At 34.1% G+C, this 16,734-nt stretch overlaps 1 protein-coding gene across 1 annotated transcript; it reads right to left on the reverse strand.

Moving 5' to 3' along the window:
- Positions 1-726: 726 nt before the first annotated feature.
- Positions 727-15,298, reverse strand: LOC107931448 (vacuolar protein sorting-associated protein 36). The gene is made up of 15 exons (XM_041101492.1): positions 14,558-15,298; positions 13,979-14,182; positions 13,461-13,554; positions 12,409-12,466; positions 12,237-12,306; positions 11,567-11,702; positions 11,408-11,492; positions 10,801-10,853; positions 2,846-2,907; positions 2,675-2,744; positions 2,149-2,226; positions 1,959-2,074; positions 1,792-1,857; positions 1,578-1,708; positions 727-1,333 (listed from the first exon to the last, which is right to left on the reverse strand). The coding sequence occupies exons 1-14, from the start codon at positions 15,221-15,223 to the stop codon at positions 1,580-1,582; spliced, it is 1,887 nt and encodes a 628-aa protein (XP_040957426.1). The 5' UTR covers positions 15,224-15,298; the 3' UTR covers positions 727-1,333; positions 1,578-1,579.
- Positions 15,299-16,734: the final 1,436 nt, after the last annotated feature.

The raw sequence follows: 16,734 nt of genomic DNA on the forward strand, positions 1-16,734 counted from the left end.
TCCACAATCGTGGATGGCCGTGCCGTCGCCGGCGACCGTTTTGGCCTAACCCAATTTTCGACCTGCCCTTGTTAGAGATCCGCGCATTTTTTTACCAATGGGTTATTTGCGTGGTTGATCCTTCCGATTTTTCTCCCATTTTCAATTTAATCCTTTTTTCTTTTTAATTTTACCCTGCAAGTTTGGCTTCGTCTCATTTTGGTCCCTTACGAAACGGTGTACTCTGGGGACTGGGAATAATTTGCCACTTAGTCCCCGTCCTTTTTGCACGCGCGCATTTCATTTAGGCCTCATTATTTGTTTTCTTTTTAGATTTGGCCATTTAATTTTATTTCATTTTTAATTAAGTCCCTTGATTTGCCAGAAGGAATGATGCGCTTAGCGAGGTTTGGGATATTTTTCCAATTAATCCCTCATCCTTTTTGCGCATTTCGAATTAGTCCCTTTGTTTTTTTTATCTTGATTTATCCCGTTAATCTTATTTGAGTGACAATTGGGTCCTTTATTCCTTTAAATTCCTTATGTATTTACTTGTTAGCCTATGTTTTATTTATTTTATTTTTTATTTTTATTTAAAACTGTTCTCTTTTTTTACTAGGCATCTATTTGTTTATTTTGTTTGTCATCCATCATTATATATTTATGTACTTTATTACAAATGGCTCTACAAATTATGAAAATTACGAAATTCATGCCCCAAAACAAAGCATTAAATAAAACAACCCAAAACACAACTAAACAATATTTATTGTTAGCACAAAGATTCCAATAAATACAAACCTAACCTGAAAGCATCACAAAATATAAGCCCTACATATACACACACACAAGCAGAGCTTCATGATAAACCCACAAGTTAACCCCTAAACAAAAGAAAAGTCTACTCAACCCAAATAAAAAGATTACTAACTGAACAAATAACAGCTTGGATCCTAATTCCTGTATTTAGGTATATAGAATAGACAATTTTTCGCTTAAATGTCAAAAAATGTTCTATCGAGGACATAATTTCGCAGGAATGCAGTTAGATTCGACTCGACAAGCACACGGAGAAAACAATTCAATCAATTTCACCTTCCTCGACATCATTTACTGGCTCTGGAGCACTTTGAGGAGGTTCATCTTCATCGTCGTCGTCTGGCTTCATGTATAAACCTAGTTGTTCAAGGGGATTACTTACTCCCCGGAGTTTGAAACTTCCCAACTCATTTTGAGAATGACTTGGGCTAGTCTCCTCCATGAAATTAGGCAAAGTTTCATCATTGGTCGTAGTAAGCATCTCTAGATCTTCCATAAATTGACTGTTCTCGTTGATATCCACTGTCTTCTCCATCTGCATAGAGCATAAACTTTTTCGCATCAGTATAACCTATGTTGCTCGGACTCTTCATCGTGTTATTAAGGTAACCGTGTTTGACACCTACGACCGACACATCCATACATGGATACAACTTTCCAAGGACTCCAAATATAAGGAATTTTTTCATGGAACTAACTGAATATACCCATGTCGTATACACACACACACATCCGACACTGCACCACTCTAGCCACATAATAATGGTATCCTGATTTACCTTTAAAAGAGCCTGACGTGCTGCTTCTCTCTCCAGCTCCCTCTTCCTTTTGGCTTCAACAGCAGCTTCAGCTTCAGCTTTTCTCCTTGCCTCTTCTGCAGCTTTGGCTTCTGCTTGCAACCGTGCTTTTTCTGATAACAGAGTAAAAGGGATCATTCAGGGAAACCAAATGAACACTAATCCAGAAAAAAAAACAATAATATGAAGTCTAAACCTTCTCTTTCCGCCTTTCAAGTTCCTCCCTCTCCATTCGCAGTTTCACCGGATCACCTTTCTCACCCTGTTCTCAATCACGTGATATATACATTAATATTGAGCCATTGACCATATTGCATCTACATACTAACATTCTGAATAACAGCATTAGACTACTGAACTGACCTTTTCAAGTGCCTTTTCTCGAGCTTTAAGTACGGTGTCAGCAAAACGATTCCTCAATAAAGCTGCACGATAGAGCTTTTCGGGGGAGACTTGCCTCTCAGATGGAGCACTCTCCTCTATAATATTACAGCATTATGGATGAGATGAGCCCCAACAGTAACAGTACAGCCTTCTTAATAATTATGCTTACCCTCTTGTTGGCCCTCTACCTCAACAGCACTAGGTTTATCATCTGAGAACTCAACTTGACCAAACTCATTTAATGATTCTGTACAAGTACAAGACGAATAGTTTATATTTTTAAGACAAACCCGGGATAGATTTTTCATGAGGCATGCATAGTGGGTAAAAGTATCATGAAAGCTCTTGTACTAGGAGTCGGGTTGCATTTTGCCCCCTCTACTAAAAAAATGGGCAAATTAATTCAAGCATATCAGATCTAGGAGCAAACTAGTCCTTCTAATCAAAATTTCATCCATTTTTCTGTTAAAAATTTGGTTTCTATATGTCGGCATGAGGTACATGTGGACATGTAATTGTTTGATTATTTTGTCAACAACGTTAGTTTTTAATAGAAAGGACCAATTTGCTTTTTGAAATGACAAATAAGGACTAATTTGCCCAATTTTTGAGTAAAAGGGGTAAAATGCCCAATACAAGAGTCTCTATAGTATTTTTACCTGCATAGTGAGCGTGTACAAGGATGAGAAACTTACGATTTGCACCATTGGGAACTGCGACACTACTGTTGTTTAAGTCCAAATTTTTTCCCGAATCCATATTTTCCTATGACAAAGGGAGGGGAAAGATAATCCTTAGAACTGTGATACATTATGTCTCAAAACACACCTACTTTGATTCCCAAATTATCAAAGATATAGAGATACCTTCGTAGACCTAACAGAAACTGAAGCTTTAGCAGCATCTGACTCACTACCAGAATCAGAATCTGAAAAGATAAATATCAAATGAAAAAGGAAGATATTTGAAAGAATTGATACAAGTTTACAATTACTTTCAATTTGCAGTCAAGATAATACATGCCAAAAGGCTAGGAAGTCTTTTCCAACATACTGATGCCAACACAGAATTAGGGGATTAAAAAGTAGGCAAACCAATTATATAAATTTTATTGAACTTTAAGCTATGTTACTTGGACTCGGGTGTGAGATGGTTAAATTTTTCTAAGTTTTTCATTTATTGGTGTGTACTCCTATGAAGACCTAAAATAATCTGTTACTTGGACTCAAGTGCAAGTATCAGATACGGTTATGTGCCTAAAATGGGTATTTCCATATTTTCTCTGTGTTTTTCAATCTATTTGGAAGATCATATCCTTGTACCCATGTCCGACAATGTGTCTGCCACCTGTGCCAAACACCGATACACTTCATGAAAAATAAATAGTTGTAGCAACTTAATGGTAAGAGTTCAACAGTCAATCACACAGTGAACATCATGACCTCATATTATACAAAGATGGCCTTGTTACGCAAAAGCTATTCCCAGTTCTTTCATTAATCTGATATATGATGCCCCAACAAGTTCAAACACACTGCAAGATCTCACTCTACTCTAAAATCAAGACAAACTAAGTTCACTTGAGCTCAGCTCAATTAAACTATTTTATTTGATCCCCATACTCGAGCTCTAGCATGAATTAAGCTTTTACGCAAACAATTTCTAATTATTTAAAATATATATTAAAAATAAAAGGCTTGATTAAGCTTGTGAGATTGTTTGAATCGGGTATTAAGATGCTCGATTCGACTCGCTCAAGTTACTTGAGTTCGAGCTCGGGTTGATAATTACTAAATCAAATTCGAATTAAAAAATTCGAATCTGAGTATCTGGCAATTACAAGTGTATCATTTACGACCCAATACAGTACCAACCACTAGAATAAGAACCTGATTCACTGCTTGAGCTACTGGAACTACTGCATTTACTGTTTGTATGGTTTAATTCCTTCTCTATTTCTACAGGAGGGTAGCTAGAAATGGATGGATCACGGCCAGCAACTTGTGCAGTAAATTACCTTTACAAGGCTGCATTGACGAATTGCTAAATCCTGACTCATTAGGAAGCTACAATGGGGAAAAAGACGAACCAATATCATCGATTCGAATCTTGCATACTGGATAGAAAATCAGCAAGGTATTGGCATAGAGACTTAGGAATATACCTCCATTTCACAAGGTTCAACTTTTGCCTGGCTTTTTTGCTTCCCGAGCAAATAACCATCCAAAAGTTTTCGCAATTGAAACAAGGTTTCATCACTCAGAGCATCGATGTCAATTTCAATCTCCTCCTCGCCCATTTGACCTTCAGTAGAACTATGTTCTTTAAGGAAATCAATAATGTTTTCAGGCAACTCGCCCAACAAAGACTCTAATTCTGTGCTCAACTGCGGCTTTTCCTGATCGGTCATTATCTGTCTAACGGGCTCTGACTTGAGAATACTTTCTTTTGGGGTTATTTTTTTCTTGGCAAAATGTCACTATTCCTTTCAACTTCTATAGGGTGCTCCGCTGCTATTGAAGGCATAGCATCAACGACATTCATGGTTATAGGAAGCTTCTTTTCTATAGCTTTCCATCTTGCTTCAAAATATTTACTTAGCGTCTCGGCCATAATGTGGACATCATTTCCGGGTGGGTTATATGTCATTGCATTTGAGAGTGTAAGGCGAACATCAGCAGCAAAGTCCAATGGACTAGCATACTGTCCAGAAGTTATCTTCTTCTTCACAGTGCCGAAATCCATAGGATGCTTAATGACAGTGAAATAATCCGGAATGTTCAACTTCACCACATCAACAGGGCTATTGAAAACCCAACCGAAATTATCTTGCATCAAACGGTTGAGCAAAGCCTCGCATTGCTTCATCAAGTAAGCATTCGAATTACTCACTGCAACGGCCAGCTTCGGTTCAAACCGTCCCGATGTGCTCTTCTTTGAGTGGACTCTATTATGTCCTCCAAGAGGTCGTTTCTTACCTTATGAATACCATGCTCCAGACCGATTAAAATTATTGAGCAAAGGCATCTTCTTCCCATCACTGCAACTCCCGTAGATGCAGATAAAAAATCTAACCTCGAGCCCAAACTAGCAACTTTCTTCTGTAACAACCGAACCTGTTCAAGCTCCATTTTTAATCTCAACTCCAAATTCTTTCTCTCAGATTGTGACATCTTTGACAACAGCAATGCTTGCATGGGGACACCAAAATTATTGTAACTATCAGCATTCAAACCAATACATTTCCTTTTAGGTGCACATGAACCCTCCGATGCTGTCATTTCTGTATCGATCCGTCCTGAGCTCCCAATCCCTTCTGATTCACCCATGGTCTCAACCGCATGCCTGTAACCAATATTATCTTTCAATATTTTCACTTTTACCCGTATCTTTTACTTAAATCCAATATTATCTTCTAATTTCTCCTTTTTAAATTTAAAATACTATTTCTACATTTATATGTGCCTGAACCCGATGGCTTGGCTATTGGCTTCAATGCATATCTATATTTTTAAAATTAATAAAATAAAATAATTAAAAACATTTTACAAAAAAAAATCACACTCTTTAAAATTATTAAATTAAAATATTATTTTTTATAATTGGCGAAAAGGATTGAGGTTGCTTGAGATTAAATCGAAACTCTTATATCTACAATATAATTTTTTTGTCACTCAACTAAAAAATTGTTGGCATAAAAAATTTATATTAAATCTTCAATTAACATAATCTCTAAATTCAATTATTAAGTAACTCCTATCTTTTTCCTTGTTCTTCATATATGTAAAAAATAATTACCATATATGTAATAACTTTTCGGAGACGTTTACATAATGATATATTCCGAAATAAGATCACGATATTTAGATTTCGTCGAACCATTCGTAATATTACATTACAACTTCCTCCTTGACTAATCTGGACAGAATCTAAATTTTAAAATAAAATTACCCTTTTTTTTTCATTTTCTTTGATATTTTCATATATTTTTCGTTTTTAGGTAAGTAAACCCGTACTTCATGTTATCTTCACAAATGACAAAAGCAATATAAAAAAAGAAATAAATAGTGATGCAGTGACGACAACATATATGCATTACATCGAATTAAATTTGAGAAGGAGAAACAGAGAAAGAAGAAGAGAAAAGGAGGAGGAAGGAAACTGATTTTCATTCAACAAAATTCATAACTGTTTTCCCCACACTCATGCTTAAAAAGAATCACACGTGGCCAATTCTGTTATACAAATCTCATCGCTTCACTAAAATGCTACGCCCCGTTTTATTTTAGACTCCTTCAGTTTTTTTCTATGTAATTTTCTAGCCCGTATCAACGTTCAAAAGTCAAAACCTATTGAGGAAGAAGAAAATTTTGATATTTTCTATCCTTGTGATGTTTGATTTCTAATGTACTCCTGGACTTGACGAAGAGATTCGGTGATCTCACCGAGAGTTTGTTTTATCTTCGTCATATCACTTTTGAGCTCCTCCCTCAACTCCTTGAGCTGATCTCTAGCCCAAATATCACCTTGGAGAGGGTTAGCGGGAGGGATATTATCCTCCATTGCGGGAGGGATATGTGATTCAACGGCCTCATCAGTGTCCAACCATATACGATATGTCTATTTTGATTTACTCTCTTTCTTGAACTTGCCATTGCCACCGGGAGCGAGTTTCTCATTCAAGCCTACGTCAACAAAAATTCTCGCCTCCTTTTTTCAAAAACTTTTTTTTTCTAGTTCGTCCAACACTTCAGCTCTGATCTTACCACCTGGTGGTTCATCCTTCAAAATTTGCAACAACCCTTCCTCAATTGTCAGCGGTTCGGCAACTTCTGCAGTCGGCGCTTCTGCGGCGGCTTCTGCATGGTCCATTTGCGCTTCTGTGGTCGGAGCTGTGGCAGTTTCTTCAACATCAACATTATTTCCCTTCAGGGAAAGCAACCCTGCCGCTGCTACATTTTCACCAGTTTTCACCATTTTGAAAAGCAGAAGTTTCCTAATGTTGGATAAGGTGATCTGTATATTTTGTCCTACACATTATTATTATTGTAAAAGTTTTATTTTGTTTCACTTAAAAAGTAAAAAATATTAGTATAAATGTTGATTTTTCAAATAAAAAATATTTATATTGCGTCCATCCACGGCCCAATATAAACTCGGACAGAAGAAAAATCTCACTTTTGGACAACTTTTAATTCATATGATTACTATTAAAATATAATATTTTATTCCAAAATCCAGCCCACAATCTAATCCCCGTCCACTAAGAAAAATGAAATAGGATTCTCGTGCAATGCATTTCATTATTTAACCTTTGTATTTCAGAGCAGAGAGACCCCCCAACTCTATATATACTCTTGATTTTCTCTTCTGCTTTTCAAAATGGTAAAAACCGGTAAAAATGTAGCAGCAGCAGGGTTGCTTTCCCTGAAGGGAAATAATGTTGATGTTGAAGAAACTGCCACAGCTCCGACCACAGAAGCGCAAACGGGCCATGCAGAAGCCGCCGCAGAAGCGCCGACTGCAGAAGTTGCCGAACCGCTGACAATTGAGGAAGGGTTGTTGCAAATTTTGAAGGATGAACCACCAGGTGGTAAGATCAGAGTTGAGGTGTTGGACGAACTAGAAAAAAAGGGTTTTTGGAAAAAGGAGGTGAGAATTTTTGTTGACGTAGGCTTGAACGAGAAACTCACTCCCGGTGGCAATGGCAAGTTCAGGAAAGAGAGTAAATCAAAATAGACATATCGTATATGGTTGGAGACTGATGAGGCCATTGAATCGCATATCCCTCCCGCAATGGAGGATAATATCCTTCCCACTAACCCTCTCCAAGGTGATATTTGGGCTAGAGATCAGCTCAAGGAGTTGAGGGAGGAGCTCAAAAGTGATATGACGGAGATAAAACAAACTCTCGGTGAGATCACCGAATCTCTTCGTCAAGTCCAGGAATACATTAGAAATCAAACATCACAAGGATAGAAAAATATCAGAATTTTCTCCTTCCTCTGTTCTTCTTCTTCCTCAATAGGTTTTGACTTTTGAACGTTCATACGGGCTAGAAAATTACATAGAAAAAAACTGAAGGAGTCTAAAATAAAACGGGGCGTAGCATTTTAGTGAAGCGATGAGATTTGTATAACAAAATTGGCCACGTCTGATTCTTGTTATTTTCTTTTTAAGCATGAGTGTGTGGGGAAAACAGTTATGAATTTTGTTGAATGAAAATCAGTTTCCTTCCTCCTCCTTTTCTCTTCTTCTTTCTCTGCTCTTTCTCTATTTCTTCTTCTCAAATTTAATTCGATGTAATGCATATATGTTGTCGTCACTGCATCACTATTTATTTCTTTTTTTATATTGCTTTTGTCATTTGTGAAGATAACATGAAGTACGGGTTTGCTGGGCCGAATTTTATATTGATTAATGATTACGGGTATTTGATTCACAGTAAGAAAAGAAATTAAAACATATGAATTTAAAATATATAAAGTAATTTTTCTTTCCTTTGTTCTCTTTGCTCTTAGTTAATTAAACCACTAAATATAAAAATAAATTAAATTAAAAAAAAAAAGAAGCAACCAAGACACAGTCTCACAAAATTTTTGTTAACCTATCTTCGAAATTCTCCTACTTGGATTATAAATGCATCTTCATCATATCTAGACAGCATAGGCCATATATTATTTTCATTTTTTTAATGATGAAATGGTGAGTTTCTAAAGCAAAATATGGCACATAGGCAAATGGTAGAAATATTAGCCTAAAGATCACAGCAGAAAGAATCAATCTTAGGCCATGTAATTAAGGCCACATTTTAAACACGAGATCCAGTGAAGAAAAAAAATCGACGAAAATCAAGTCAACTTACCTAAAAACGAAAAATATATGAAAATATCAAAGAAAATGAAAAAAAAAGAGAGGGTAATTTTATTTTAAAATTTAGATTCTATCCAGATTAGTCAAGGAGGAAGTTGTAATGTAATATTACGAATGGTTCGACGAAATCTAAATATCGTGATCTCATTTCGGAATATATCATTATGTAAACGTCTCCAAAAAGTTATTACATATATGGTAATTATTTTTTACATATATGAAGAACAAGGAAAAAGATAGGAGTTACTTAATAATTGAATTTAGAGATTATGTTAATTGAAGATTTAATATAAATTTTTTATGCCAACAATTTTTTAGTTGAGTGACAAAAAGATTATATTGTAGATATAAGAGTTTCGATTTAATCTCAAGCAACCTCAATCCTTTTCGCCAATTATTAAAAATAATATTTTAATTTAATAATTTTAAAGAGTGTGATTTTTTTTTGTAAAATGTTTTTAATTATTTTATTTTTTAAATTTTAAAAATATAGATATGCGTTGAAGCCAATAGCCAAGCCATCGGGTTCGGGCACATATAAATGTAGAAATAGTATTTTAAATTTAAAAAGGAGAAATTAGAAGATAATATTAGATTTAAGTAAAAGATACAGGTAAAAGTGAAAATATTGAAAGATAAGGTACCGAGACAAAGAGTAAAGGACACATCTCGATTTTTTCATATTAATTTTTATTTTAAATTTCAATAAAATAAATTTTATTTTATGATTTTTGAATATTATTTGACAATTTATTTTTATAAATATCTCTAAAATACAATAATTTTCAATTTCACTATTTTAAATATAAAATATTTATTTTTATATCGCAAAATAAATAAAAAATAAAAATCCATTGAAGGATATAACTCCAAAAAAAAAGAGGTAAGTTTGAGTCAGACTCAATTCATATATTATAAAATGAAATAGGGTCAATGAATTCAATCACTTAGCCTTGTTTCAATTGCTTGCGCAAGTGGATGGATGATGTTGATGGATGCTTTTAATGTCTGTTACATGTAACCAAAAAAAAAATCTTGTTTCACATTTGTTGTAAGGAAATCTATTTTGCTTGCCCGAAAAGAAAACAAAGCATTTATTTTACTAATTCTATGCAGTCAATGGTGCTTGTGCCAGAGGCAGCACCAATTGTTCGTATTTCAGTCCTTTGTTCATATTTTTTTCTTCAAATTTTATTACTTTTAAAAAATATATTATTTTCTAATTTTATTATTTTAGATTATTTTAGTATATTATGTTTGAAATGTATTAATTTAGTGTGTTTTTTAAATAAATTAAAAAAAACCCCTTATTTCAATCCTTTATTCGTATTTTTTTCGGATTTTATTATTTTCAATAAATATATATTATTTTCGTATTTTATTATTTTACATTATTTTAGTACATTATGCTTGAAATGTATTAATTTATTGTGTTTTTTAAATAAATTTAAAAAAACCCTTATTTCGGTCTTTTGTTCGTATTTTTTTTCCCGGAGTTTATTACTTTAAAAAAATACTATTTTCTAATTTTCTAATTTTACATTATTTTAGTACATTATGTTTGAAATGCATTCATTTAGTGTGTTTTTTAAATAAATTAAAAAAAACCCTTATTTTGGCCCTTATGCATTTATCTCAACCTAAAAGATAAAAAAGAAGAAAGCATCGAGTAGAAACAAGGTAAGCTGAGTTTTTTAACGATACCAGCAGCACAAAGTCATGCATGACCGGAGTATCTAAGATAGTCTTTGTACTATAGGCAAAAGTACAATTTAACATTGTATTATAGAACCAAGTAATTTAATCCTTGTACATCTGGGGCGCAAATGAATTTCTATTAAAGATTAAATTACTCAGTTTTATGCTACTTTTGACTATAGTATAAGAACTGCCTAAATACTTCAATCTGTAAATATCGATATGAATTGATTTAGAAAGGCATTCTTACCGGTAGTAGAAACTGCTTTGATCCAAGTACTGCAGATCCCATAATCCTTCACACTACAAAATTTAAAAGCCATGTACATACGATGGGTGAATTTAATTTTCACTGTTTATGAGGTAAAAGTACCATAGAGGCCCCTGTATTAGGAGTCATATTGCATTTGACCCTTTAGTCAAAAATGGGCAAACTAGTCCCAATACGTTAGATCAAAGAGAAAACTGATCCTTTCTAATAAAAATTTAATCCATTTCAACTCTTAAAAACTGGAGTGGCTGATAAAATAACCATATGTACCTCATGCTGATGTACTCAGACTAGTTTTTAACAGTAAAAATGGATGAATTTTTTAACAGAAGAACCAGTTTGCTCTTTGACCTAACGTACAATGACTAATCTGCCCTTTTCTTTAGTAGGGGGGCAAAATGCAATTGGACTCCTAGTACAAGAACCTCCATGGTACTTAGTACAAGAACCTCCATGGTACTTTTACCCTGTTTATGATAAAAAGTAAAAAAACATCTTTTAGTAAAAAACACCAATTCTGATATAAATATGGGAATTACATACAATAAAGGGAGGTCTTTAAATTAATTAGAAGCATAAGACTTACAAATACATATTACATGGGTCAATTTCAGGAAACAGGTTAATATAAAACCGAAAGCCATCGGGGCTTATATCCCTGCATAGCAAACCTGCCAATACACAAGTAAATTATAAATATTTGCTACTTAGACATATTGAAAGAGAAAGCAAAGCAGAGTTGTACCTTTGCTCTCTGCAGTTAGAAGATGCTCCTTGGCCATGGCCGGAGCAATCCCTAATGTCATTGCAGTATCAGTTGGGCTTATACCAGTTCGAAGCGCTTCAGGCTTAGTCACAAGGCTTTTGATTCTAGCAAAAACCTACGGATGAACGGACAAGTTATGTTTCAGGTTAAAGTTAAAGTAGTGAACAAAATATGCTTCTACCTTTTTCCAGCAAAGTATATCAATCATGCATATATGTGTTTAACTTAAAATCTATTTGCAAATGACAGAATGGCCCAACATCAATATGATAGACCTCTCCCATCCCATCAACTGTGACTCCTACAGATTTCAACCTTACACCTTCAAGTTGAAAGTTTAAACTTCTAATAATTGGTGTGTCTTGTTGGAGACAAACACAGCAGTAATCTATCACCTTTCAGGCTATCATATTTTTACAATAAAGTGATTTAGCATTGTTCAAGTTCCATACAAGATTCTCCCCTTCAGAAAGATTCAAGGAAGCTATTACGAAAAAGACAGGTAAGTTCTTTCTTTAGCAAACAGCTTTCAAAAGCATTGAATTCGTTTCAATTAGGGAAAAGAGGGCTAATAGAAAAAAGGAAAGGAAAATTCTTTAATATAAAACTGAAAAAGAATTTTATCAAGACAGAAATTGAAATGGATTACCTCCTCATCACTATGGGACTTGTTTTGGATCACCATAACTCCGCTATCAAACTTCCAAAGCATCACTGGACTGTTAAACAACGCATAATATGATCAAAGAGTTCGAACGCCAAATATGACTTCTTAATATCATTAAGTAAACTTAAGAAAACGATAATAGTATCATACATACACATCAAATTTCTCCCACAAAGAACACGCTTGCAACATATCATCTGGAGAGATCAATTCTGAGAACAAAAAAGACATACAAAGAAGCCAGAAGCCAGTGATTTTCATAAAGCTTTCAAAATACTGCAAGTACATGAAACAATAGCATACTTCGGAAATTTAAGAGAATTAGAAAAAAGAAAAGAACTGGTTCTGAGTGGGATAAAATACATTCAGGGGCAGAAACAATTAAATTATTTTACACCAGAATAATAATACATTCAGGGACAGAAACATTTAAATTATTTTACACCAGAATAATAATACATTCAGGGACAGAAACATTTAAATTATTTTACACCAGAATAATAACTTCATTAATTTGAATGTCCTCTTTGCTTACAAAAAGCATAAAAAAATCATAATAAAGAAAAATCAATATTACAGGACTCAAAAGAACAGGCTTTAGCCAGTTCTAGAAAGGAATGTTTAGCGTCAACCACAAGATAAGATTGTGAGGTCAAAGAAATCTTCACAATTGAGTTATGCGTGCAACATGAACTTAGAACAACAAAAGGAAGGCTTAATTAAGCAAAGTTGAAAATGCTCGCAGTTATTAAAAGTATATTGATGGAGATATGCCACAATCTGGGACTGATGATGAAGAAGAAGAATAAGTTAATGGAGATAATACATCTTCTCTTTACCGCAACTTCGAAAGAATAAACATTGTTGGCCGCTGGAAATCCAAAGTTTCGGTCTGATTTATGTGGAAAAGATATAAAAAAAATTTAGCATCCGTGAAATATAAAGAGAACTTCAAACAACTCTAACTACTTTCAAGCCTCCATTAAATGTTGTAGCTTTAGATGTTAATTACATAAAGATCTATTACAATGTTTTTGAAAGTTTCCTTTTTCCTTTGAAAAAGAAAGGAGAACTATGTAACACTTATTTTGTAGGTCATAATATTTTCAACAACAAAAATTAGATTAAGAAATTTCAAGTTCACAATGTAACTAAACAAACCTAAATACAAAGACCACAAGAGATGAAGTTAGCGTTAAACCAAACCTGTGCCACGAGCACGATTGAAGAGACAATAGGCATCTATAAGGTTGATCATTCCACCTGCTCTCTCCAGTGGAATTCTCACAAAATCTGCCAGCTGAGGTGCCAAGAAATAAAATCAAAACTAGCTCTCAAAAGAAAGTCAAGTAAAAGCCAAAAGCCAATCTACTATACATAGCAAGTCATTTACCAACTCAATAATAAAATTTTGGATGACTAATTTTATATTTTCATTGAAGAATCCATGGGATATGCAAGCATAAAGCAAAATAAAAAGTAAAATATCTTCTGGGAGTATTTTGTCATCAACGTCTTGAATCACTAAACTGTAATAAACTAATCTCGAACTACAAAACCGTCTTACTCTAAGGATTTCTTTAGAGCCAAATAAACCATAAAAGAATTCCTGAATTTTATAAACATTGATTGTATTAACAAAATGATTAACTAAACTCTATTGAGAAAAATTATTAAGCGAATAAATTAAAACTAACAAGGGGGAAAAGAGGAGAGACGAGAACCTGACAGGACAATTGTTGATGGTACAGGGCACCTGCAGACTCTTTAGTGACTGGGGATATTATGCCAACACTCAACAACCAATCTTGCATCTCTTCCTTTGAACCCATATCCTCATCATTTGTTCCACTTGTTTGAGAACTCGTTCCGGACAAAAGCTTTAGTCTCATTTTTTCTACTAGCGTCACCATCTCTTTAGCTTTACTCTGAAAACCCGAAAGCATTCTAAAACTTGAATGATTGGAATGTAAGAAAACAAGCAAAAGAGAGAGACTACTAACATCATATTCATTAACTACAGCTCGGAACCTATCTTTGCGATAAAACGACTGAACTAAACTAAGCCTAATCAAATCATTTTATACATGGCATTGACACAAAAGTTTAATTTTCTTATATCCTAAATCATGATATGTCCACTTGCATTCACCAATGTCAATCATAGCAGGAACTAAACCAAGTAGCTGCTATATTCTTCAATGCAATTTGTTAACTACTAGGAAATTAAAAGTATTTATGATACAAAATTTACATAAAAACTAAATCCAAATAGTCAGAATTGAACAAATTATCTGCATTACCATGAGAGCATTTAAGTCCTGAAAAGCATCCTGCAAATTCTTATCAGTACTCTCCCACATTTCTTGCTCCTTCCTTAAAATACCCGCCACCCCAACCATCCTCACCGACCCATCACTCGAGTACAACCCTCCACCGGTTCCTGTAGCTGCCCCTGAACCCGAAGCCGAAGCTGAGCCGGAACCTGAAGTCTCAGTAGTCTCCCAAGCTCTCGCCCGCCAACTGTCCCAAAACTTCACCAAAAACCCATCACAGTCCCCCTTCCCTCTAATCACTGCCGTTACTACGACTGATCTCGAGCCCGAACCTGAACTGGAACCAGACCCGGATCCTGGATCGAAGACCCGACCAGTGGACGAGACGAGGACTTGGAAGCGGATCCTAGGGGAGTGGAAGACGGACTTGAGAGATTTTTTGGAAGAGAAGATGTGGGAAATGGCAGCAAGAGGGATGGCTGAGGCGCAAGTAGGGGTGGAGGCGGAAGAAGAAGGTAGCCAGATGAGGCGGTGGGTGGTGAGGATGAGGAGACCCGATTTTAAGAGGGAGAAGTGACGGTGGTCTTCAGGTTCGAGGTCGACGGCGGATAGAAGGTGGCATTCGACTTCGTTGCGGAGGAGGACAGGGCGGCCGCTGCTTGTCACCTCCGCCTTGGAGAAAAAGTTGGACATCCCAGCGGCGTTGATCGATTAATTTTGGATACTTTTTTCTACCGATCGGAAATGACTTTTTTTGCTCTAAATTCTGTAACATACTTAAATAACTCCCTTAAAACAAAAATGGTACATAACTAAAATTCCGGTAAATTTATTTCGTAATTTAGAAATTTAATTAATAATGTGAAAAATCAATTTAAACAAGTTTTTTTAATTATTTTTAACTTTTAAATAATATTTTTACAGATATAAATATAATTCTAATAATGTACATTTTAAAAATTTTAAAAATATTATACGAATAAAGTATAATTTTTTAAAAAGTTTATAGCCTTAACCTTATTTTAAGATAATTTTCATTTATTTATTATGTTTTAAAAAAGTTAATAATTTTTAAAATATTTTTGATTATGTTGTTAAATTTAACCTAGTTATTTTAGGGCTCTCGTTTTTAATCTAATAATTCTTTAAATTGATTTAAAATTCATTTTAATTTTTTGAAACAAATTATACAGTTTTAATAAAATTTAAAATCTTACTTGTGGTGCATTTGATTTTAGACCTTTAATTAAATATTGTATTTTTATTTGCAATAATTTTTATAAATTTTATAATTTTAGACCTTTAATTAAAATTCATTCTAATCTTTTTATTTTAAATAGTTTTTATAAATTTTATTTTAATTTTGATATTAACGATGGTAAGTTTTTTTTAACTAATTGAAAATAATTGTAATTTTTTAAGGTTTAATCCTGTTTTAACCCTTGTATCATAGGAAAATTTTCACTTTGGCCCTTTTTTACTATTTTTTTCGATCATTCCAGTGACTAAGTTAGCCCCTAATCGTTTCCGTTCAAAAAAACCCAATGTAGCCATTTAAACCAATTAAATCCATAATCGTGAACAATTAATCCAAGTCCTTTGCCAATGTGAATTTTAAAATCCAACTTTTTCTAGCCAAAGTGAAATTTTAGGTGCTGCACCAACGTTGTCGACGTTACCGTTCACCACTGTCGTTGTATGGCCAAGCTCACAACATCATCTTTCTCCCTTTTCTTATTATTTATCAACTTATCTCAAATCTTGAGTAAAACCCTAGCCACCTCACTTTGTTCTTACTCCCACCATCATATTCGGGTGTCGGAGCTCTAATCAAAGGCCACCCAGGCTCCCTTTTTATTCTCATTCAATTTGTCAACTTTGTTTTCCCCAAAAACGTTAAAGGTTCATTGAAACCCCGACACTAAAATCTCTAATTCGTCGTTGTTCGTTGCTCTGGCACCGTTAATGCCACTTTTCGGCCACCATAATCTTCATCACCATCATTTTCCTTGTGCTCTACTTTAAGAATCTTAGACCAATCCAATATGTTAACCATAAGTACAGCTAGAGCAATTTTCGATTTTAATCAAAAAATAAAAAAATCGACCTATTCAATTATTTCAATTTCGGATTCAATGAAAATTTGTATATTAATTTTAAATTGTTTAAAATATATTTATATTTATTCACCAACATATATATAT

Source organism: Gossypium hirsutum, chromosome D09, assembly GCF_007990345.1.
Source record: "Gossypium hirsutum isolate 1008001.06 chromosome D09, Gossypium_hirsutum_v2.1, whole genome shotgun sequence".
Lineage (NCBI taxonomy): Eukaryota > Viridiplantae > Streptophyta > Magnoliopsida > Malvales > Malvaceae > Gossypium > Gossypium hirsutum.

Bases quoted from the DNA above. Each gene is read 5' to 3' on its own strand.
- LOC107931448 (XM_041101492.1), bottom strand. From the start codon at position 15,223: ATGTCCAACTTTTTCTCCAAGGCGGAGGTGACAAGCAGCGGCCGCCCT. The intron at 2,908-10,800 runs GTAAGAATGCCT...TTATCTTTTCAG, and splicing joins CAAAGCAGTTTCTACTACCG to ATTCTGATTCTGGTAGTGAG. The intron at 2,745-2,845 runs GTATCTCTATAT...CCTTTGTCATAG, and splicing joins TTTCTGTTAGGTCTACGAAG to GAAAATATGGATTCGGGAAA.